This window comes from Oryza brachyantha, chromosome 4 (genome assembly GCF_000231095.2).
Source record: "Oryza brachyantha chromosome 4, ObraRS2, whole genome shotgun sequence".
Taxonomy (NCBI): domain Eukaryota; kingdom Viridiplantae; phylum Streptophyta; class Magnoliopsida; order Poales; family Poaceae; genus Oryza; species Oryza brachyantha.
In genome coordinates, this window is record NC_023166.2 from 18,496,579 (window position 1) to 18,519,619 (window position 23,041).

The 23,041-nt window shown below is 38.1% G+C and overlaps 1 protein-coding gene and 1 pseudogene across 1 annotated transcript; both read right to left on the bottom strand.

Annotated features, from left to right (window-relative positions):
• Positions 1-404: 404 nt before the first annotated feature.
• LOC102716686 (probable LRR receptor-like serine/threonine-protein kinase At1g56140) lies at positions 405-9,007 on the bottom strand. Its single transcript, XM_015836558.2, has 24 exons — positions 8,751-9,007; positions 7,397-7,580; positions 7,199-7,270; positions 6,589-6,660; positions 6,433-6,504; positions 5,971-6,042; positions 5,786-5,857; positions 5,646-5,714; positions 4,969-5,040; positions 4,807-4,881; positions 4,638-4,712; positions 4,442-4,513; positions 4,282-4,347; positions 4,130-4,195; positions 3,696-3,740; positions 3,531-3,595; positions 3,053-3,432; positions 2,715-2,916; positions 2,426-2,590; positions 2,191-2,309; positions 1,701-1,911; positions 1,379-1,610; positions 1,146-1,296; positions 405-937 (listed from the first exon to the last, which is right to left on the bottom strand). Exons 1-24 carry the CDS (start codon positions 8,857-8,859, stop codon positions 590-592), a joined length of 3,066 nt encoding a protein of 1,021 aa, XP_015692044.1. The 5' UTR covers positions 8,860-9,007; the 3' UTR covers positions 405-589.
• A 2,367-nt stretch (positions 9,008-11,374) lies between these two features.
• On the bottom strand, positions 11,375-22,002 carry LOC102704237 (annotated as a pseudogene).
• Positions 22,003-23,041: the final 1,039 nt, after the last annotated feature.

Below are 23,041 nucleotides of genomic sequence, written 5' to 3' on the forward strand. Positions count from 1 at the left end.
TTGGCCATCCATGAGTACGATTAGCATTAGCAGTTAAACTGTGAAACAACTACTACGACCGAACCCGTTGGATCCACTGCCGCACCTGCACCATCGCATCAAACCGTTATTTTGCCTGCCGACTTCCAAAATGGTTTTTAGCACATAGATGAATATACACCTATTTCTCATGTCACCTAAATAGTTTAAAAAATTAAAAAAATAAAAAAATAAACTAATATAAGATAGTCCCTTCGCCCCTAAATGTTTAACGCCGTTGATTTTTTTATATATGTTTGACCATCTATCTTAACAATAAATTTTGCAAAATATGTAAAATTATATATATACATAAAAGTATACTTAACAATAAATAAAATGCTATAAAAATAATTAATAATTTTTAAAATAAGACGAATGATTAAACGTATATAAAAAGTCAACGGCGTCAAACATTTATGAACGGAGGAGGTGGTATATCACTTTACTATGTTCAAATTCAGGCTCTATCCCAGCGGAAGAAGAATAACTCCCCAACAGCGGCCATTGCAACGTCAATATCATCTGTCACTTGAGGACAAGTTGATCCGATCAGGCACCGGCGCGAAGATCACCGGCCTTCCGGGATGACGGAGTCCAAGAACATCGACGAGCCTTGCTGCGAGGTCGGTTCCGGAGCCGAGCTCGACTGCCCACTGACGGCGCTGTTGGCGAAGCTGCTATTGCCGCCCTTGATCTGCCACTCCGTGATGTAGCTCGGCTTCGTCAACACGTCCGGCGCCTCGACGTCGCCGGCGAGCATCGCCACCACCCTCGACATGGGCGGCCGCTGGTGGGGCGAGCCCTGGGTGCAGAGAAGGGCGACGTGGATGGCCCGGAGCACCTCCGCCCTGTTGAATTCTGTGAGCCTTGCGTCTACGATGCCCAGAGGGTTGTCGTTCTCGTACAGCTCCCAAGCCTGAAGGTATTGAGATGGTAAGTATTCAGATCATGGGGGCATTATCAGATAATTTTTTTTTCATGTTTGGATAAAATCAGATGAAGCAATGTTATCAATCTTTACTAATTTCAGATTATAAGCTGACAATAACACAAAGATCAGATTATATTTGTCTTTCACTACTTCAAAAAAAAAATGTCCTTCAAGAGTTCATGAGTGAGCTTACCCATTCGAAAATATAAATTTTGTCTTCTTCAAGCGTATCATCATAGTTTGGCCGTCCGGCTAAAGTCTCCAATAAGACCACCCCAAATGCAAAGACATCAACTTTCTCGGTCATATGGCCTCTCATGGCATACTCGGGTGCAAGATAACCACTGGACAGAGGAGATCCAGAAATGCCATTCATAAGTATGAAAAATTGTAAACATAAAGGTGGGACAGATGGAATGTACTTACAATGTACCGGCAACTTTTGTGCTCACATGTGTCTTCTTGTCATCATAAAGTTTAGCTAGCCCGAAATCGGAGATCTTAGGACTTAGATTGGCATCAAGTAAGACATTGCTGGCCTTGATGTCCCTGTGCACAACACGGATGCTGGACTCTTCATGAAGATAAGCCAGACCTCTTGCAATGCCTAAGCATATCTCAAAACGTGCTGGCCAGTCTATGTTCAATTTCTCGTTTCCTGCAAACGAAGGGATTAGCTTATAGGTTATAGACAAAAGTAAACCTGAATTGTAAAATCTCAGTTGCATCAAACTGAAATAGCTTATACCAAACAGTGCTTTATCCAGGCTTCCGTTTTCCATGTACTCATAAACCAGCAGTGGGTTATTGCCTTCAAGGCAACAACCATACAACTTCACGAGATTACGGTGTTGCACTCGGGATATAGTTTCTATTTCTGTTGCGAATTGCTTTTTTCCTTGATGAGATGTTTGAGATAGCTGCTTCACTGCCACTACCCTTCCATCTGCTAACTTACCCTGCAAGGTGGCATTTAGCAAAATGCAAGTCTCAGGTACTGCAATGCTGAACACCTTTGGGATATACTGACACTTTTTCCCGATTTATTAATATGCATCATTTATGTGTAAAAAACATAGAGAGCAAAGAATCTAGCCAATTATCCTTAACAAAAAATAATTCAGACAATCATATGTTCCTTTTAGCTGTACACTACTTGTCTAGATGTTAATAAGTTGATTCATACGTAAAAAATCATAACAAGTTCCACATACATATATTCTTATAGACGAACTAACCTTAAAAACTGCCCCATATCCTCCTTCACCAAGACGGTTGCTGGAATTAAAATTTTCAGTTGCAGACCTTAGTTCACTATAACTGAATACATTTGGTCTTCCAACAATACTGTATAACTCTGCAAACATAAAAGGTATATCAATTTATTAACTTCTTGTTTGTCTGGTGAAGGATACATCGGGAGCCACCCGGCAAAAAAAAAAAAAAACATCAGGAGCCAAGTGTACAACATACCTTGTTGCTCCAGTGATAGTTTTCTCCTCTTCTGTCTCCACATAAAGATTCCAACGAGTGCTACCAAACCTAAAACTGTCACACCAACTACAACTCCAGCGATTACACCTGTTTTACTAGTACTCTTATTTTGCTCTGCTGTAGTACCCACCGTAGGGGTGAAATCTGAAAAAAAAAACATATCCACTTATTAGAAAAAAAATGTGATCTTACAGTGGAATGCAGAAATTGACCCAACAAAATACATCGTTTCCATCTTGGAAGCATGATTTGTAGTTAAGGGGAGTACCTGCAGGGATTATACTCAGAGCCGAGATAGTGGGCCCATAGTAGCCTTGAGTAGGAATGCAGCAAGTGCCCTTGCCAGCCCAGAAGAGATGAATATCAAGGAAGTTTTTGGTCACAGGAACTTTGTACTGTTTCCTAACTACGGTGTAAGATTTATCGCCTGCTGTCTTCCTGATGTCAAAGTTCTTTTCCTTGCGCTCACCCTGCAAATAAAAACAAGACAGGAAAATCTTGGCTTGATTGTAAGCTAATCAAAAAATATATATATATATTTTGCCGGGTGGCCGAAGGGCCAACCAAGTTATCAAAAAATAGTTTATAAGCTACACAAGAACCAACCTGGACATATACATCAAAAACCCTTCTCCCTAGGCTCTTCCAAGACTGTGTGTCTTCGATCCCAAATTCAGCAAATTGAAGAGTGACTGTATAGTTTCCATTCTCAAGTCCAATACCATAGTACCTTAAAGATGATGGTGACATCCTTGAGGTTTGGAACAGTTCTGAATCTAGGGTGTTCTGAAACTGGCGGGAGCTGTAGATTATGTAACTTCCATTTGGTGCTTCCATGAACTTTCCAACATTGCTAACACCCCAAGTTTGTGCTCCTATAACATAATATGATGCAGCTTGAAGATTGGTGTCATCAGTTTGGTACCTTAAATTATCTGAGCCTGATATGAATCTATTGCTACCACAGTTCACAGCAAAGGAGGAAGCTGCAAACAAGTTAGATCAATTAGTATTAGTATTTGACTAAGTGAGTCTGCGGTTGCAGATTTTAAATTCATGGTATTTCAAAGGTTGAAAAGCTCACAATGTGGAGAACCAAGAAAGCAGGGTGTATTTCTCTGAAGGCACACCAGCCCTGAAGGTAAGGCACTGCATATGCAAAGCATTAACGATTTGTATCCAATTAGAAGCTGAGACAACCTAGTATTATGCTTGAGTTCTTGATGAGAAATTAGAAATATGGACGCACCTGTTATTGGAGCTATCGATCACAAAATTGTTTGCCACCAAATTCCTAAGTAAAATGAACGGTATTAAAATTAAAAGGCTTCCCATAGCATATTTAGAGCTTGTTTGGTCTAGCTTAAAGGAAAATTTAAGCTATAAAAAATATTCGTTTTTGTGCTAAGTTGTAAGATAAGTCACATTTCAATGAAGAGTCTTAACCAGAAGTGGCTTTTAGATGATAGATCCAAATTTCTCTTAGAACCTATAAACTAGATGCATCAGATACAGCTTTCAGAATTACCAAATGCGCTAGCGTGTCAAATGTGTATGCTATACGCATAAATACGGGATTACAAGCCTTACATAGGTCAAGCATGCCCTTTTAATTTAGGGAATGAAATATGCCCCTGCTTTGGCCGCAGTTAATTAATGAATGTTTCAGAAGTTGGTACTTACAATTGTAAATTTTTCTCACTTGCCCAAGGAGGAGAATTTCCTGAGAGCTGGTTGTAAGAAAAGTCTCTGCAAACAGGAAAATGCTAAATCATCATTTGAAATAAATCAAACAAATCTTTATGATGTTCAAACAAACTTGAACCATAACATACAAAGTTGAAAGTGAAGATCCTTTTGAGCTTGGAAGGCTCCCTGAAAGACTATTGTTCCCAAGAAATCTGGTCATGCAAAACTTGCAAACATTAGCAAGACAAAAATAAAGCAGGTGTTTGGCTCCAAGAAATATGCTTTTGAAGTCAAGGTAATCCATACAAGTAGTTCAGAGAATTCAGACCCAAAAGGGATGCTGGTACTTGACCAGTCATATTGTTAAAACTCAAATCCCTGTATTAGAAAAAAAATATGGTAAAGATGTCATCAGACAATGTACGGTCCATCACAATACATTTAAAATATCTTGCACAAAAGGGACTTTACTACAATTTATTGTAGAAAAAAAAAAGCTTACAGTAACTGTAAACTTGCAAACTTCGAAAAGTCTATTGATGCAAGATTATCAGATATTCTACAGTTCCTCAAAATCCTGCAAACAAATATGTTATTAGTTGTAAGATATCACAACTTAGTTTGAATTACATTAACTTTGGGTAGTTCAGCGAGTGAAAAGTTATGCGTACAGGGTGCTCAACGATGTCATGTTACTGATGAATGCCAGTGAAGAAGAACTTCCATTTTCAATATCACCAATTCGTCTGCACCATATAAACCAATTATTCAGTTCCCCTTCTACATTTGTTGTATTACGAGTACCACATTTATTGGCAGCGCTGAGCACTTACAAGCTTGATAATTGGACAAGATTAGAAAGAGTAGCGGGAATTGGACCTTGAAAAGAATTGCCTTGAAATCGCCTACAGATTCATAGCTGTAGTTAGTTATTCAAATGACCATTTCTTTATTGATAAATTAAAGATAATAGTGATAGAAGGAAGATATTAACTCTTTGACTAAAAAAACGGAACCCATGAAGCAAAAGCGCCATTTCTTTCATGGTGAAAACATAAACATTGTAAAAGATATTCAAAGTTGAATAATGCTTGAACCCATCTCTTCATGAATAGCGACAGAAAATGCATTATTTATCAATGCTCAACCATCATCTAGACTTATAAAGAGACCCCAATAAGGTGATTCAGTGCAATCTAGCAAGACAATACTCTAGAAAAAAAAAAGTACTCTCTTGTACAAATCACACTGAACCAAGTAGCCTTAAAATGCATCTCATGCTCACATCTACAATTTTCCTCGATTAAAAGCCTAACTGCCTGACTTGAAGATAGTTATTAAAAGCTGTACCAACATGACCATATTTTTTGAAATAATACGAAAAGTAACAACATCCCTATCAAATAGTTATCTTTTTTGTTGGGGGCGGCCCAAGTAACAATTTTCATTAAATAGTTATCTGTTACAAAATAACTACATCAGAATGAATGGAGCCTAATAGGAATCTTACAGGTCTGTCAAATTCCAGCTCCCGATATAATCTGGTATTTGTCCAGTAAAATCATTATCGGATGCCCACCTGAACAAACGAAAGGATATATTAGAAACAGTATTCAATGTGAAAAAGAACACATTGTTTTGTAGTCCTACAATATACGCATTCTTGTAAGCTTGGACAGTGATGATGGCAGTGGACCACTTAAGCCAGAACTGTCGATGTACCTACAATCAAGTAATACAAATAGCAGCAAACACTGAGCTGAGTAATCCAAGAAAACAGAACGGTTTGGTAGACAAAAAAGAAAAAAAAAAGGGAGTCCGATAAAGAAACATACAATTCCTGAAGTTTATTCAGATTTCCCAGTTCTGAAGGAAGGGAGCCATTAAAATGGTTTGAGCCCAAACCCCTGAAATTCAACCCAAAAAATCGATGTTGGACACATAAAAATTGTCGATTGGAATTTATGTTATAGGAATATGAACACTATCAGCACAATTACCGTTCCATCTGAGTTTAACTCCAAGTCTTAATAGTAAAAAGGAAGAATGACACAACAAATAAAGATGTCATTTCTGCATTCACTCACAATTTGGAGCCTTCATTTGAGTATTACAATTTTAAAGAAGTTGCCATATGTTATCGATTTAAAGTAACTTCGTCTCATGGTTTTTATACACGTTGATTAAATTCAGGCATGAGTGCAAAAATATAAATAGATCTATATATTCTCACGATTGAAAGTTGGTAGAGTTGTATGAAGAGATAGGGTCAAGAAATCATGGAATATAGTTCTTACAGTGATATAAGATTCGTAAGATTACCGATCTCCTTTGGAATAGGTCCAGATAATGAATTGATGCCAAATGTCCTTGTATGTTCAAAAGAGAAAAGGCAAGAGTCAATCCAAAGGAAAACATTTAGTTAAATGCTGTTTGTGAGTTCTAAATCTCACATTTTCTGCATATTAGTCAACTCCCCAATGAACGATGGCAATGGCCCTGATAATAAATTCTGTCCTAAATTCCTGAAATAAGGTCAACCAGATATCAGCAACATTTTTTAGGAATATTATAAAGATGTTTATTTCCAGTTCTATTCGTTCCATAAATTAACTAATTGTGTAGTTGCACTGTTGTATAGTCTAACATATTTTAAGAAGTATATAATACCTTTTCAAGTTACTACAATAGTTTATAAGAAATAGTAACCACTATGACGGATAATGGTAAGTCACTAACCAAACTCCATCGGAATGCAAAATAGGTTATATGATGAGAATGGGAATATTGGAACACAAAATAGCCAAATCGATGGATGGTATAATGGATTAAACCGGTGTCTACATCAAAAGCAGATATACACAACCAAGATGGATGATATAAGTGATTAATGGGACAAGAAATGGCAAACTTGGCATCACACCCAATATTTTATCAACCATATATTTTTTTTGCGGGGCCAGCCCAAAACGGGTGACCAGATGATGTGCTTCAAATGCAGTGCTTTGGATCATAGACCATCTGGCATAATAACAAGACTTAAGAGAGTTCATTCATTCATACAGATCGATCAAACGCGTAAGGTTCCGCAGCTCTTCTGGTATCTGGCCAGATGCATCTACGGCGTATATTTTCCTGCACAAGCAAACATCCCATCAGCGCATTGCGCGCGTCGGAGCTCACGAAGGCAATCCGTCGAACACCTCGCGCGCGCGAGCCCGAGCCCAGACAAAGAGAGGGGATGGAGGAGCACAGACTCACAGCTTGGTGACGCGGCAGACGGTGTTGTTCTGGAAGGTGCAGTCGCAGGTGATGGCCGGGTTGAAGCTGGCGGCGTCGATGGGGGTGCCGTCCGTCGCCGCGCCGGTGCAGGGGTCGCCGCTGATGTTCCATGACGACTGCGCCTGCTGCCCGAGCTTTGCGAACACCGCGTTCACCGCCGCCGCTGCAGCAAACGTTTTGATCGGACGTCGCAAACAAATTTCAAATTCTGCCTGTTAACCGTTAGACGAATTTTTTGAGCCTAACTAATCTATCATTAGCATATATTGGTTACTGTAACACTTATGACTAATTATATTCTAATTAGTCTTAAAAGATTCGTCTCAAGATTTCTTCCATAACTGTGTAATTAGTTTTTTGATTCACTTTATTTAAATATCTAAAAGTTCGATGTGATGTTTTTAGGAAAAAATTTTGGGACTAAACAAGGCCTTATTACCTTCCAAATAAAACTAATTTTACCATTTTTCAGAAAAGTACACGAAGAACTTTTTTTTGGGTAAAATTGAATATCTCCTACTGCTTTCTACCTCGCCGAAAATTTTGAAAGTAAATTTTAGCATCAAGTGTTTTCTAAGAAGCTTACACATTTTCAACGTAAAAGTTTAGTATCTTGATACAATATACCCTAAAATACAATAATTTTAAACTATTTTTTTTTGGTATTTCAGAGTGAGGGTGAAAAACCATTTTTTCGCCATGGTAAGATTGTCCTACCAAATAAGCATAGGACGGACGGGTGGCTTCTCGGCCGTCCGATTGCTCAGGCCGAGACGATCGGACGGCCAGAATCAGTCACCACTCACCACACTGAAACCAGAACCCATCCGCCGCACACATGGTTTCAGACTTTCCGGGACCAAACAAATTCGATTAAACGCGAAGGTCAACAGCTCAAAAAAATTATAAAAATATCATATTGATCGAAGATGACGGCAAGTGAACTGAAAACTTTTGCAGGGAGAAAGAAAACTTCTTGGAACAGATTGGGTGGGGTGAGTAATCGTGATCGTGAGGCATTCAGAGTTGACTAGAACAACAGTACAACTCAAGAACATGCCTGTAGTCTCTGAAAACGATGCAGAGTTGCAGATGTGTTGTCAGGCAAGCAACAGTTCAAGATCAAGAACGCAAGAACGGAAATTTTTCAGCAGAAACCAACCAAAGCAAAGCAGGGCTGTTCTTCATTCCGACAGAAAGAATCCCAAGGCAAGAACGGCCGGAAGAACGGACTGTCCGGTGAGGTCTCCGGTGAGGTCGAATCCCTCAAGGCAGAATCGAAGAAGGACGAACAGCTTGTGAAAAGTTCAGAAACCGAAGCAGACATGCAAACCTTCAGTTGGATCAGTCCTCGTCGCCGCCCGCTGAGCGTGAACAGCCCCCGCTGCAAGAAGCAGCAGCAGGGCACAGCCATGGAGGAGCTGCCGCTGCCTCAACCCCATCTTCCTCCGACCCTCGAAGAAGCGGGGAACCGATCGAGGCGACGACGACGGTGGAGGAAGTAGACGATGATATCCTCAGGCTGGGATGTTGGAAAGGGACGCGCGTCTGCGACGACGCCCGCAGCACGGACGCACATACGCAGTCAGCAATTTCTGCATGCCAAGTGCAGCCAGCCAGCCACCAAATTCTTCTTGTACTACTCATCACTATCTTCGACTTGTTCTTTTGCTTCGAAAGAAAGTTATACCCCTCGCTTTTTTCATTTAAGCCCTATGAAAATCGTCGCCTTGTATTGCATGTCCGTCTAAATAGTTATTAAAAAATATAAAAAAGTTGACAACATATATTAATATGAGTTATATCATTTTACAAACATACAAGTTTAAATTCAACTTCTATAAATTATAAAAAAATAAAAATAAATTGAAACTAGTATAAGCACATTTACCATTATTTTTGTTACCACGTGTAGAAGTCAAATTTAAACTTACATGTTTGTGGAGTGATATAACTCATATTAATCTATCTTATCAAATTTTTTATGACTATTTAGATGACATGCAAGTAACAGGTGAACATCCACCTGTGTGATAAAAAACTGCATCCTTTAAGCCTATACTTATAAGCTAAAATTTAAACTTTAAATTTTAAATTTGAAGTTGTTTTTAAGGTTTATTTGATCGTATTTTATTTTTCAGCATTAACTTTTAAATCACTATAAAAATACATCTATAAAAATTATTTATAAATATATTGTTTCACTTATTTTTCCATATACCGAAAGATGGGAAAAGTAAAGAACAGCGGCAACTTGTCCGAGATGCAACGCAGGTCGTCCAACGAGGCGGGGGGTTTGGATCGGCTAAACATGTGCGCGGCGCGGGGTTGTTGGCCTGTTGCGGTGTTGAATCCATATTTTTTTTCCTCGGAGGAATGGAGGCTCTCAGAGAATTGTCCGCATGCGGGCTGCGGCCGTCGAAAAGGAAGGGAGCCCTACTGTGTTGAGAAAAGGTGGTCACTTTTTTCCACTTGGTTGCTGATGAATAGGAAATGCAGTTGTTGCTTTGTGGTGGACACCCTGGTTGTGTAGAGCAAGAGCGATCCTGTCTTGATGACGACAATGACGTAGATGAGAAAGGTGCATGCATTCATGCAGCTTTGGACGGACAGCTAATGCCCCGTTTAGTTCCCAAAAATTTTTAAGAGATAGGTGAGCGTATGGTCATGTATTTGAAGCATTAAATATAATCTAATTATAAAATAAATTTTAGATTTCGTCTGAAAATCGCAAGACGAATTTTTTGAGTCTAATTAATCTATCATTAGTACATGTTGGATACTGTAGTACTTATGGCTAATCATGTACGTCAAAAGATTAGTCTCATAATTTCCTCCATAACTGTGTAATGTGTAATTAGTTCTAATTTTATCTATATTTAATACTTCATTTAAATGTCCAAAGATTCGATATGATGTTTTTAGAAAAAGTTTTTGGGAACTACACAGGGCCTAAGTGGAGCAATATCCCTTTCTCGATTATACTTTTTCTTTTTTTTATTTAACACTGTTGATTTTTAGATTTTCATTTGATCATTTATCTTATTAATTTTTTATATAAACATCTAAAATTATAGGTTATTATTAAAGTTTATTTAGTAATAAATCAAATCATAACAAAATAATTTTCAAATAAAACGAATGGTCAAATATAGATCCAAAAGTAAACCATATAAAAATGAAGAGAGAGTATATATATATATATATATATATATATATATATATATATATATATATATATATATAAAATGGTATAGAGACCTTTTTGTTTGGGCTTATGAGCTAGTTTATAACCCAATAGTATAAGCCTAAGCAAATAGGCAGTTTTACCATTAGTTTATTTTTTCCAAAAGTTATACACTGGTGGATATAGCCAACGAGTTTAGAGGGACATACTTTCCAAAGATAAGTTACGATACAAATGGACAAACTAGTTGGATAGCTAACAAGAGACTGCTTATATGTATATCACTCAATAGATTTTTCATTAATATTATAAGAATATATTTTCACTAAAATTATACAAATATAACATTATCACGTAACTAGCATATAATTATAAATACAACTAGAATATAACTACCACGTAAGTCTCATGTAATTTTTTAAAAATACCATGACTTGATGATAGTTACATTAGAATTGCATGCTAATTACATTATAATAACACTATAATTGTTCTATAGCTATATTTGTGCGATTTTAGTAAAAACAATCACACGCTACATCTAGAAAAATTGAGCTAGATATGCATTAGTGCGATTTTTCGACCCATTTTGCCAAAAATCTCGTGTGATTTTCTTTTCACTAAAATCCCACAAATGTAACAACAACAATATAATTACAAGATGATAACTATCATATAATTTTAATGTAACTAGCAACGAGTAATGAGTTTTTTTATTTATTCAATGTTTACAAACTAGTTATATTTGTAATTATTATATTGTGTAATTATACTGTCTTATATTCATATAGTTTTAGTGAAAAAAATGTCGAGTGTACATAGGGAGTACTTTTCTAACCCCCATAAAAAATATACGAAAAAAAACCATTGTATTTTGACCCAGAAAACGCTAAGAACGCAACGTGCATACACATTGATTTCAGGAGAGGTTGATCCGATGGAGCGCCGGCGGCACGAAGCCGTCACCTCACCTCACCTGCCTTCGTAGATGACGGAGGAGCTCAAGAACGGCGACGAGATTTTCGGCGAGATGGCCCTCGGCGGTGGCGACTGCCCGTGGGCGCCGCCGCCGCCGCTGCCGCTCGTGGAGCCGGTGGTGGCGCCGCTGCCGCCGCCCTTGACCTGCCACTCCGTGATGTAGCTGGGCTTCGCCGCCACCTCGGCCACCTCGGCGTCGCCGGTGAGCATCGCCACGACCCTCGACATGGGCGGCCGCCGTTGAGGCGAGCCCTGGGTGCAGAGGAGGGCCACGTGGAGGGCACGCAGCACCTCCTCGCTGTTGAATTCTGTGAGGTTTGGGTCTACGATGTCTAGAGGACGATTGCTCTCGTACAGCCCCCACACCTGCAAAACCAACGAGGTGTACTTATGTCAGCTTGCACAATGACCTTAAAGGGTTAAAGGCAGAATCAGCTAAAGCGGCGATTGTTTGTGTTTTTTTACGAAAAACAAATAGTATAATTACAAATTAGAAATAATTCATGAATAAACTTTTACATACGTATTTTTAACGAGTAATTTTACCGTCTTGAGAGTACTATGAGATACCAAAATTTTACATATGTCTTGGTGCCTAGGTAATACCTCTCAGTGCCTACTTAAGTACTGTAAAATTAGTTATTTTTAACAGAGGCAAGGCTTGAAAATAAAATATAGTAAAAAAACCTAAAATTAACCTAATCTAATATTGAAAATTCAGATTTTGGCTTATAAGTATAAACGTAAATGAAAAATATGGTGGTGTTATCTGCATTTATTTACTATAGTAATCATCAATTTACTGCAAAATGACTATCTTTTAAGCCAATTGGTATCTTATGAGAGGTGGCATGTACTCTTTTTTATTAATCTTCAGTACAAACTCCAGGGTAGATTATGCCAACTACGTAAATGTATAGCCTTTCCTTGGTTTTATGTTTCACTAGTGAGCTACTGAGCTTACCCATTCGAATATATAAATCTTATCTTCTTCAAGCGCATCGTCATAGTTTGGCCGTCCAGCTAAAGTCTCCAATAAGACCACACCGAATGCAAACACATCAACTTTCTCAGTCATGTGGCCTCTCATGGCGTACTCAGGTGCAAGATAACCACTGGACAAAGGAGAGCAAAAATTCCCATTATCATTGGTATGGAAAAGTTATTTGTAAGAGTAATTTTACCATCTTTGAGTAGGTACCATAAAGTACCATTATTTTCTACGTAAAATTTGGTATCTTCTAATACCTAAGATACCATGAGTTATCAAATTTTACATAAAAAACAGTGGTACCTCCTGGTACTTTCCCAAGATTGGAAAAAAACTCTATTTGTAAACATAAAGATGGGTCGCATGGCAATGCACTTACAATGTACCAGCAACCTTCGTGCTGACATGTGTTTTCTTGTCATCATAAAGTTTGGCCAGCCCAAAATCTGAGATTTTAGGATTGAGATTGGCGTCAAGCAAGACATTACCAGCCTTGATGTCCCTGTGCACAACACGTATTCTAGACTCTTCATGAAGATAAGCTAGACCTCTTGCAATGCCTAAGAAAATCTCGAAGCGTGTTGCCCAGTCCAGGTTCAATCTTCCACTTCCTGCAAATGAAGAGTTAAAGGTTTTAGGTCTCTAAGTAAACCTGAATTCTCAGAGCTCTAGTTGCCTTGAACTGAAAGAAACTTGTACCAAAGAGTGCTTGATCAAGGCTTCCATTCTCCATGTATTCATAAACCAGCAATGGGTTATTGCATTCAAGGCAGCAACCATACAACTTCACAAGATTGCGGTGTTGCACTCGCGATATAGTTTCTATTTCTGTTGCAAATTGCCTTTTCCCCTGACGAGATGTTTGAGATAATTGCTTCACTGCCACTATCCTTCCATCAGTCAACTTACCCTGCATAATAGCAACCGAAATGAGTATAAGGTGTCACATTGCCAAACATCCTTTTGATGGATGGGTACCGTGAAATAACATTTTCCCTGTCGTACAAACATGTCCCATTTATGTGCAGAAAATATATATAGAAGAAAACTTACGTTATCAAAAGCAAAGAATGCAGAGGAAGTCCCTATGTATATTATCAGAGATTTACTCCGGTCCAACAAAAAGTATCTTGAGGTACCGGTACCTCGAGATACCAAATCGTCTTTCACCATTGGATCTAGCTGAGTAGGATGTGTATTGTTAGATCCAACGATCAGAAACGATTTGGTATCACGAGGTACCGGTACCTCGAGGTACTTTTTGTTATTTTTTATTAGACTGAAGCAAATCTCGTATTATCAATAAAAGCGGGAAAAGGGAGACGTATGTACAAGTAGAAAAAGTAATTTTGGAAACCCAAAGGCAGAGTTGAACTGAGAGAATCTATTCCAGACAATTATGCAACAAATAATAGTTCGAACCAATGGATATATCCTTTTACTGTCCACTACTTATCTAGACTGTCAGTATGTTAGTTTCAGAAGTAAAAGTTCATATCAAACTCGTATTCATGTATACAATAGAATTTAAATGAATTAACCTTATAAACTGCACCATATCCTCCTTCACCAAGAAGATTACTGGAACTAAAATTTTCAGTTGCCGACCTTAGTTCACCATAACCAAATACATTAGGCCTGCCAACGATACTGTACAGTTCTGTAAAGTGTAACACAGAAAATGGCAGAACGATTTATTAGTATGACCTGTTTGAATTTGATCAGTTAAGACTACATTGTGTACCTAGTGTGTTCTGTACCTTGTTGCTATAGGGTTAGCTTTCTCCTTTTCTGTATCCACATAAAAATTGCAGCAAGTGCTACAAAGCCTAAAACTGTCACACCAGTTACAACTCCAACAATTACCCCTGTTTTACTACTCTTCTGCTGTGCAGCATTACGTGCCCCAGGGGGGAAATCTGACATCAAGTGTCCACTAGTTAGGAAAAAAAAAGAAGAGATTTTGCAATTGAATCGTACATTAAGTGTGGATTCGACACTGGAATTTTTTGAAATTTTCACCCGATTCTATCTAATATTGCACACGAGAACATTCAGCGTAATACTCATTGTTAGATGTTTGATCATTCGTCTTATTCATATTTTTTATGTAGATATGCAAAAATGTAAGTCATTCTTAAAGTTTACTTAATGATAAAAACAAATAATAACAAAATAAATAGTAATTGTGTAATTATTTTGATTAAAACAAGTAGTCAAATATATGTTGAAAAACTAACGGTGTCAAACATAAAACATAAAAAAAACGGAGGGAATACACTATGGATTTTTTCCGGTTAGTGTATTCATACAATTTATAAACTATACAGAAAAAACATAGGTTTCTGTTTAGGACCATGATTTGTAGTTAAGAAGAGTACTTGGGATTACACTCAGAGCTGAGATAGAAGGCCCATAGTAGCCCTGAGAAGGAATGCAGCAAGTGCCCTTGCCACCCCAGAAGAGATGAATCTCAACGATGTTTTTGGTGACATGAGCAGTGTAATTCTTTTTAATAGCCGTGTAAGATTTACCACCTGCTTCCTTCATGATGTCAAAGTTGTGCTCCTTACGCTCACCCTGCATGAGAAAAATGACAAAAAAATCCTGACCTGATTAGAAGACAAAGATAATTCGTGTCTCAGTTTTTCATTCCATCCTCGCCCCTCAGCTTTGTTCCATTCCCCAATGTTTTATTATCCCACATGTCATTTGGTTGCTTCAGCATTTTTTTAAATGACTAATGACTATATTACCCCTAGTTCATAGCCATAAATGAGAAGTTGCTGCACCCAGATTTAAATCTCACCAGAGAAAAATTTCAGGTTATACAGGGTTAATTGGATCTATGCCAATTAATTCCCAAATCATCAAAATCTTTACTTTTTTAAATAATTGCAATCAAATTATAAGGCAGTCAAAGAATGATTGGAAGGACAAATATACATATATTTTGAATTAGAGCCAGCGATCTCCATGAAAGTGGCAAAGCTGAGACACTTAGTCAAAAAGAAAGAAAAATAAAAAGGTAGTGCATACATGTGTATCATTAGGCTACTATAATTATTGACATAAAGGTTCTAAACCATAGATTTTTATATTGATTCAAATTATCCCTCCTACATCCCGTGCTTTTTCCCATCCATATCTTCACTTTGCTCACTTCTGCCTCACCATGCTTACCCTTAAATTTGGTTTTCAAGATTGTGACAAAATTACCCAGCTAATTAAAAATGATTGTGATAAATTACAAAAAATAAATAAAGTTTCAGTAATTGGGTTAATCTTACTCTCTCTGAAATATTTTCATAATGGAATTTTGATCTGGGTGGAGAGGCATCTCACTTAGGATAAAGAACCAAGACCAATATGGTCATTTTGGAGAAGATATAGTAGTCAACTCCTCAGGTAACGGGATGGCGCATAGGTGATCGTAACAAATATTCAGGGGCATTAAAATTCAATTGCACAAAAGGGAGGATTTTTCTCAAGATAAAATCTTGATGTATAGGTTTTCTTGCGGGGGTTACCTGGATATATATATCAAAAACTCTTCTCCCTGTGCTTGTCCAAGAGCCAGGGTCTCCAAACCCAGTCTCTGCAAATTGAAGCATTACACTATAGTTTCCATTCTCAAGTCCAATGCCATAGTATCTTAAAGATGACGGTGACATTCTTGCATCTTGGAACAGTTCTGAATCTAATGTACCCTGAAACTGCCTGACACTGTAGATTTTGTAATTTTCAGTCGATGTATCCATGAACTTTCCAACATTGCTAACACCCCATATTGGTCTGCTTCTCTGTGTCTCAACGTATGATGCAGATTCAAGACTAGCATCATCAGTTTGGTAAACGTTATTATCTGAGCCTGTAATTGACCGACGGCTACCACAGTTCACAGCAAAGGGGGAAGCTGCAATCAATGCAAATTATTTAACAGATCTGTGGCTGCAGATATAGTGTTATTTACCAAGTTGCAAGCTTGAAATCGCTAATGGTGGTAGACTCACACACTAGAGCACTAAGAAAACAGGTCGTGTTTCGCTGGAGGCACTCCAGTCCCAAAGGCAAGACACTGCAGGTGTAAAACATTGACACTTCCGAGTCCAAACTTGAAGCTTAGAGAACCTACTAATTGTAGTTACTGACAAGATGTTCAAATATGGACAAACCTGTTTGATCTGTTTATCACAAAATTGTTTGCCACCAAATTCCTAATTTCATAAACAATAAACAAGAGTTAACAGGCATCCCATAGTCTCACAATATTTAGAGCTTTCTTGGTCTATCTTGACCCAGTTTCAGTACTAAGTTATTAGGTTAGTTTCAGTTCCGCAAAGAATCTGAAGAACAGATGGCTTAAAGATCCAGCTACTTTATGAAAACCTATAAACTTGATTATCTAAAAAAAAATTCTAAATGCACTAGTATTCTAGTAATGCTAATCCACTGTGTGCTTGTACTATAAGCCAAATTAGCCAGCTTGCAAGCCTAAGAAGCTAACTTTGACCACAGATGTCCTTGATTGGGCTGGTTTTGGTTCAGTCAATTAATAGAAATTCCAGAAATCGGTACCTACACTTGTAAGTTTTCATCACGAATCCAAGAAGGGAAATTTCCTGAGAGCTGGTTGTAAGAAAAATCTCTGCAAAAAATGAAATGTAGAAGGCTCATTAAAGTTAAATAAGAAACCTTCTTCTTTTGCTGTTAAAATAAGCCTTATCACGCCATATTGACATACAAGTTTCTAAGTGAAGGTTGTTTTGAGCTTGGAAGGCTTCCTGAAAGACTATTATTCCCAAGAAATCTGATCATGCAAAGCTTGCAAAACTTAGCAGGATGAATAAATAAGTCTTCTATTCCAAGATATATAGAAGCTCTGGAAGGTAGAATAATCCATACAGGTAGTTCAGAGAATTCAGATTCAACAGTGTTTGTGGTACTTGGCCAGTGATATTGTTAAAACTCAAATCCCTGTAAAAGTTTGAAAAGAAAGAGATACATTGGACGGAGGTCATTGCATCTGAATAGCTGCACAAAACACATAGAGAATTGCCATAGAATAAAATGCTTACATTAGGGTTAAATTCAAGAACTTCGAAAAGTCTATAGATGCAAGACTATCAGATATCCTGCAGTTCCTCAAAATCCTGCAGAAAAAGATGCTATATGTTATAGGAAATAAAAAATTTTAATGAACTACATTAAAGCCTAACCTCTCATTTGAATGATAAGTGAATTAGATTTACACATACAGGGTACTCAAAGATGTCATTTTACTGATAAATGCCAGTGAAGATGAGCTTCCATTTTCTATATCACCAATTCGTCTGGACCACAGAAATAGGTTATTCATTTTCCCCTAGCTGCAGTCTTTGATATTGAAGAAAAATATATCATAATTCTTGCCAGCAGTAGGCACTTACAAGCTTGTTAGTTGGACAAGATTAGAAAGAGTAGAAGGAATTGGACCATGAAAATAATTTCCTTGAAATCGCCTACAAATTCATAGGTGCAGCAAGTCATGTAAACTCATCTATTTACTGTTAAGCCAAGCTAAAAGTGACATAAATAAACATAACACCTCCAGGGTAAAAACAAAGAATTTAGCTACAGTGCATCATCTTCATTGTGAGAAGAACATATCATAGAAGTAGAACAGGTCCCATTGTTACCAATACTACTAGTGCCTATGCCTCGTCTATTAATGCTCACTTAGGATCCATTAAATAGACATCCAAAAGATGATTCAGCACGGTCAAGTAAAAGGATATTGATCTTTTTTTTCTCAAACTAAAGCTCAGCTTGCAGATAACTGTTGCAAGTTCTACTCATTCTTTGAAATATCATGAAAAGGTTAGCAACTTCCTTATTGCCGTCTTGAAAAAATAATATTACTACACTATGAATAGAGGCTAATACCAATCTTACAAGTCTGTCAAATTCCAGCTTCCAATGTAATCTGGTATTTGCCCAGTAAAATTGTTATCCGATGCCCACCTGCACAAGTAAAAGGATACACAGAACGTGCGGTTTAACACAACAGAGCATTAATCTCAACAAAAGCATGTCTTTTTAAAGGCCAATACAGTATTTTCATTCTTGTAAGCTTGGAAAATGATGATGGTAGAGCTCCACTTAAACCAGAACTGTCAATGTATCTGAAATCAAGAGATACAAATAGCAGAACGCATTATGCATAGTAGTCCAAGAAAATGAAATGGTTTAGTAGAAACAAGAACATGTAGTCCCAAATAATATGATAAACGCACAATTGCTCAAGTTTCAATAGTCTCCCCAGTTCTGAAGGAAGGGGGCCATTAAAATTGTTTGAGCTGAAACCCCTGAAAATAAACTCAAAAAATGGTCGATGTCAGCTGCATAAAACTGTATCGTAATTCATATGCTAGTAAGAATGAACACTATCAGCATAGTTATTCTTCCAAATGAATTTAACTGCAATACCCAAATATAAGAATATCGCAAAAATGAATATGCCATTTGTGCCTTCACTCGGAATTTGGAATTCTTCAATTATATAGAACAAAAGTGAGGAGATTGGCATATGTCCTAAATTTATACTGCATTTATCTCATATTTGTATAGATTAAAAAAAAATCAACGTCAGAGTAGAAACATGAATTTATATTATAAATAGCGATAGTTAACTCTATGCCACTAAGTTTAAAGATTTGCCACTAACATTTCCCGTTTCTATATATACCATTGGACCAGGTACTTCTTTCTAAAAAGTCCAAAATGCCCTTATATACATATAAGGTTAACAATTGATTTATTTTTTTGCCTGGAAAACCCAGACCGGGCTGTCCAATTTCATTAAGATGAGAAGCATGTACATGGTGAGTTTACAATCTCAGCAGAGGTCGCTGAGTCCGGCTGAACCAGGGAACTCTAGCGGGGGGAAGCAGGTAACAATTGATTTATTACATTAGAAGTTTCAGATAATGACATTTTTTGTGTAGCTTCCTTGCACAATATTATAGAAAGGGGCAATGTTAATAGTAAATCAATGAACCAAGACAAACTCAGTGGCATAGAGTTAGAGTAGATTCTCTCTTACGAAATTTCATGATAGTAGAGTTGTATGATGAACTAGGGCCACAAAATAATGTAAACATAATCCTTACAGTGATATGAGATTCGTAAGGTTACCAAGCTCCTTTGGAATAGACCCATTTAATGTATTGATTCCAAAAGTCCTTGTGCGTTCAAGGGAGAAAATGTGAGGTTGGTTTCAGAACAAAAGCTTTCAATGATATAATGTGTCAAGTTATAAGTCTCACATGTACTGCATAGAAGTCAACTCCCCGATGAACAATGGAATAGACCCTGTCAATAAATTTTTTGACAAATTCCTGAAACAAGGACATAACAGGTATCAACAACATCGGTTTTGTTGAATATTAGAAGAAGATGTTTGAGTTTTTGTTAGATGTTTTTTTTCTCTTATTTTTGTTCATGCCAGGATGACATTTCGTGTGAAGCTCAAATGTTGTAATTAAATGCAACTAACAATTCTAAAGTTGCAACAGCCTATAAGAAAGAGTGCTCACTATAACAGGTGATGGTAATCACTAAATGCCAACTAAACTCTGCAGCAATTCTCTAAAAGGCACTAAAAATAATATGATAGGAATAGCCAAACTAGAACGTGTAAGCATTGTCAGAATGTTGGATGGCAGATGCAAAACGCACTGTCACACAACAAAACAAACCATCCTGAAATTAATCAACAACATTCTGTGCATAAAAATGCAGTGCTTTGGATCACGACCACTCCACGTAAGAAAGGCTGGGAGTTCATACAGATGGGTCAAGCGTGTGAGGTTCCGTAGCTCTTCCGGTATGTTGCCGGCCATATTCACATCAGATATCTTCCTGCATCAGCATGCAACGCATTAGCTTTCCCCTTCTCAATTTACACGCTGACATTACTGGCCAGACAAAGAGGACAGACAGATCAGTAATCATCCGACCAACACCCTGCAGCTGCAAAGATCAAGATACCAGCGCCCAGAAGCATGTGCGCATTCCGTCGAACACCCCGTGTGCGTGTACAGAGCAGAGAAGGGCGCCGTGGGAGCACTTACAGCCTGGTGATGTGGCACACGGTGTTGTTCTGGTCGGAGCAGTCGCACTCGATGGCCAGTTTGGAGCTGGGGTCGCCGTACAAGTCGATGCGGTTGTCCGCCGCCGCGCCGCTGCACAGGTCGCTGGTGGTGTTCCACCGCGGGCGCGGCGCCGCCTCCGGCAGCCGGTCGAGCACCGCGTTCAGCGCCGCCTCTGCAAACGTAACGTCACCAAAATCTTTTGGCTGTGAGCAAAAGGATTGGCTGCTCCTCGACCGTCCGATGGACCTGACCGATTTCGATCGACGGCCAGAAACCAGGAGAACCCCCGCTAAAATCGCATGGTTGCCTCGTCTCAACCGAGGAAGAGGCCAAACAACGCAGGTCAACGTAAGTCAACCCTGAAGCATCCAGAGCTTTTGATAGTGTGTTTACATGTTCAAGAAGTTCCCTTTTTTCCCTTTTGCAAATGTTGTAATGCAGAAATTCAGCTCGCTAGCCAAATGAAAGATGAAATCTATCTATCCAAATGGATAAGAAAGACAGTTCGAAATGAAGACAATATATTCGTTGTAGAGACTACAAATTATCACGTTAATTGGAGAATAGAAAAAAATCTAAACCATTGTGATAATGATGGATCTAGAATATAACGATATAGATTCATCGATATAATTATATACAAAATACTATACAATTATATTTATGGAAATAGAATTAAAAGTTATATATGAAATCCAATCCAAGGCAATGAAAATAGAATATGAGTGGTACTGAAAATCCAAACATATATAAATATAACTAAGATTTGTATATGAAATCTAGACCTTACATAATAGCAGCTAAGAGTTATATATGAAATTCAAATATACTTTTGTACGGTGATATATATAGAAATAAAATTTCAGAGTTGTATATTTAAACTAACTCTACGTGAATTATCTTGACTGTACAAAACTGCGCGGGGCAATCCGTTGGTTCAGGAGTAAGACAGAACAAAACAGAGATGGATTACCATTGTCCTGACAGCAAAACTACCCGGAATCAGGAAGTCCAAGACGAATACAAGAACCAAGAACGGACTGCTTTAACTGAATTTTGAGATGGTTCATCAAAGATAGACAGGAGTAACATCTTTCTTCGAAAAAGAGAGAATCTCTTACCCTCGGTCGGATCAGTCGTCGGTGCTTTCTGAACCTGAGCAGCCGCTGCTGCTGCAAGAAGCAGCAGGATCAGAGCGAAATGGAACTGGATCATCCTCCTCAAGCCTGAACTTTTCATCCACCTGACTCTTCCCTCTCCTCTGCCTCTAATCCTGCACCTAACCTTAGCTCAGATTACCACACTCCATTGACTCGTGAGTCTTCTGAGAGAGAGGTGATTATGATGATAGACAGGAAGCTGAGACAGCCCCATCAGGAGAGAGAGAGAGATGAATGCAAGCACATGGACCAACTTGTTCAGCTCTCCAAATCGCCGCTCGGTGACATGCAAGTAGCACAAAACCACTTGTCAATTAGGGCAACTGTGCAAGGTGTTTGAAACAGCTGTTATCTCTAAATTTAAGTGGCCATGGAGCTAAACTGTACAAGTGCAATTCTCTAATCCCTCGTGCACTTCTCCTAAAAGCTACTGTATTTATTTCATAATATAAAATGTTTGTTTTTTTATTTATAATGTTTGACGGTTTGTCTTATTTAAAAAATTATTATTTTGTTTGTGACTTACTTTATTATAAAAAAAACTATAAGTACGACTTATCATTTTTATATTTCTACTTATTAATTTAAATATCTTGAAACATCATATTTTCTCGTTACCTTCAGGTACCAAGTAGCATAGAATTCCTTTAAAATAAATTACAGCAGCATTGGTCCCTTGATCGGCTAGGAGGGAAGCAGCGGTTGTGCCCTTTCGTTGTGCAGAGGCTATTGGGCTGTGTAGGGGATGGGGGGCCTATGCCAATGTAACCAATGGGCCAGCTTATCAGATGGGCTTTGCACGGAAACAATTTAGTAGTTTCCTTTTTTTTTTCCTTCATTGTTTTTGCGGCCAGTTCAGATTGGACCCACTTTGTCAGTGGATTAAACAGCAGTAACAGTGCTCTTGACGATGATCAAATCATGATCAGATTGGTAACCACTAATAATCAGTTCCACTTTGGATGGTCATCCGATCGATGTGATACACGGCATTTCGCATCATCGATTAGATTAGAACATATTTTAGTATCTGAAATGTGGTAGCGTACACTTGCTAGCTATTTGCTTAGTCCTAACCAAGGATAAGAACTTAGGCTTAGCAGAGCAACGTCTTTTCCTCCTGATTCCATTCCAATCCTATCACCTCCACACGCTCCTCCTTTAATTGGTTAT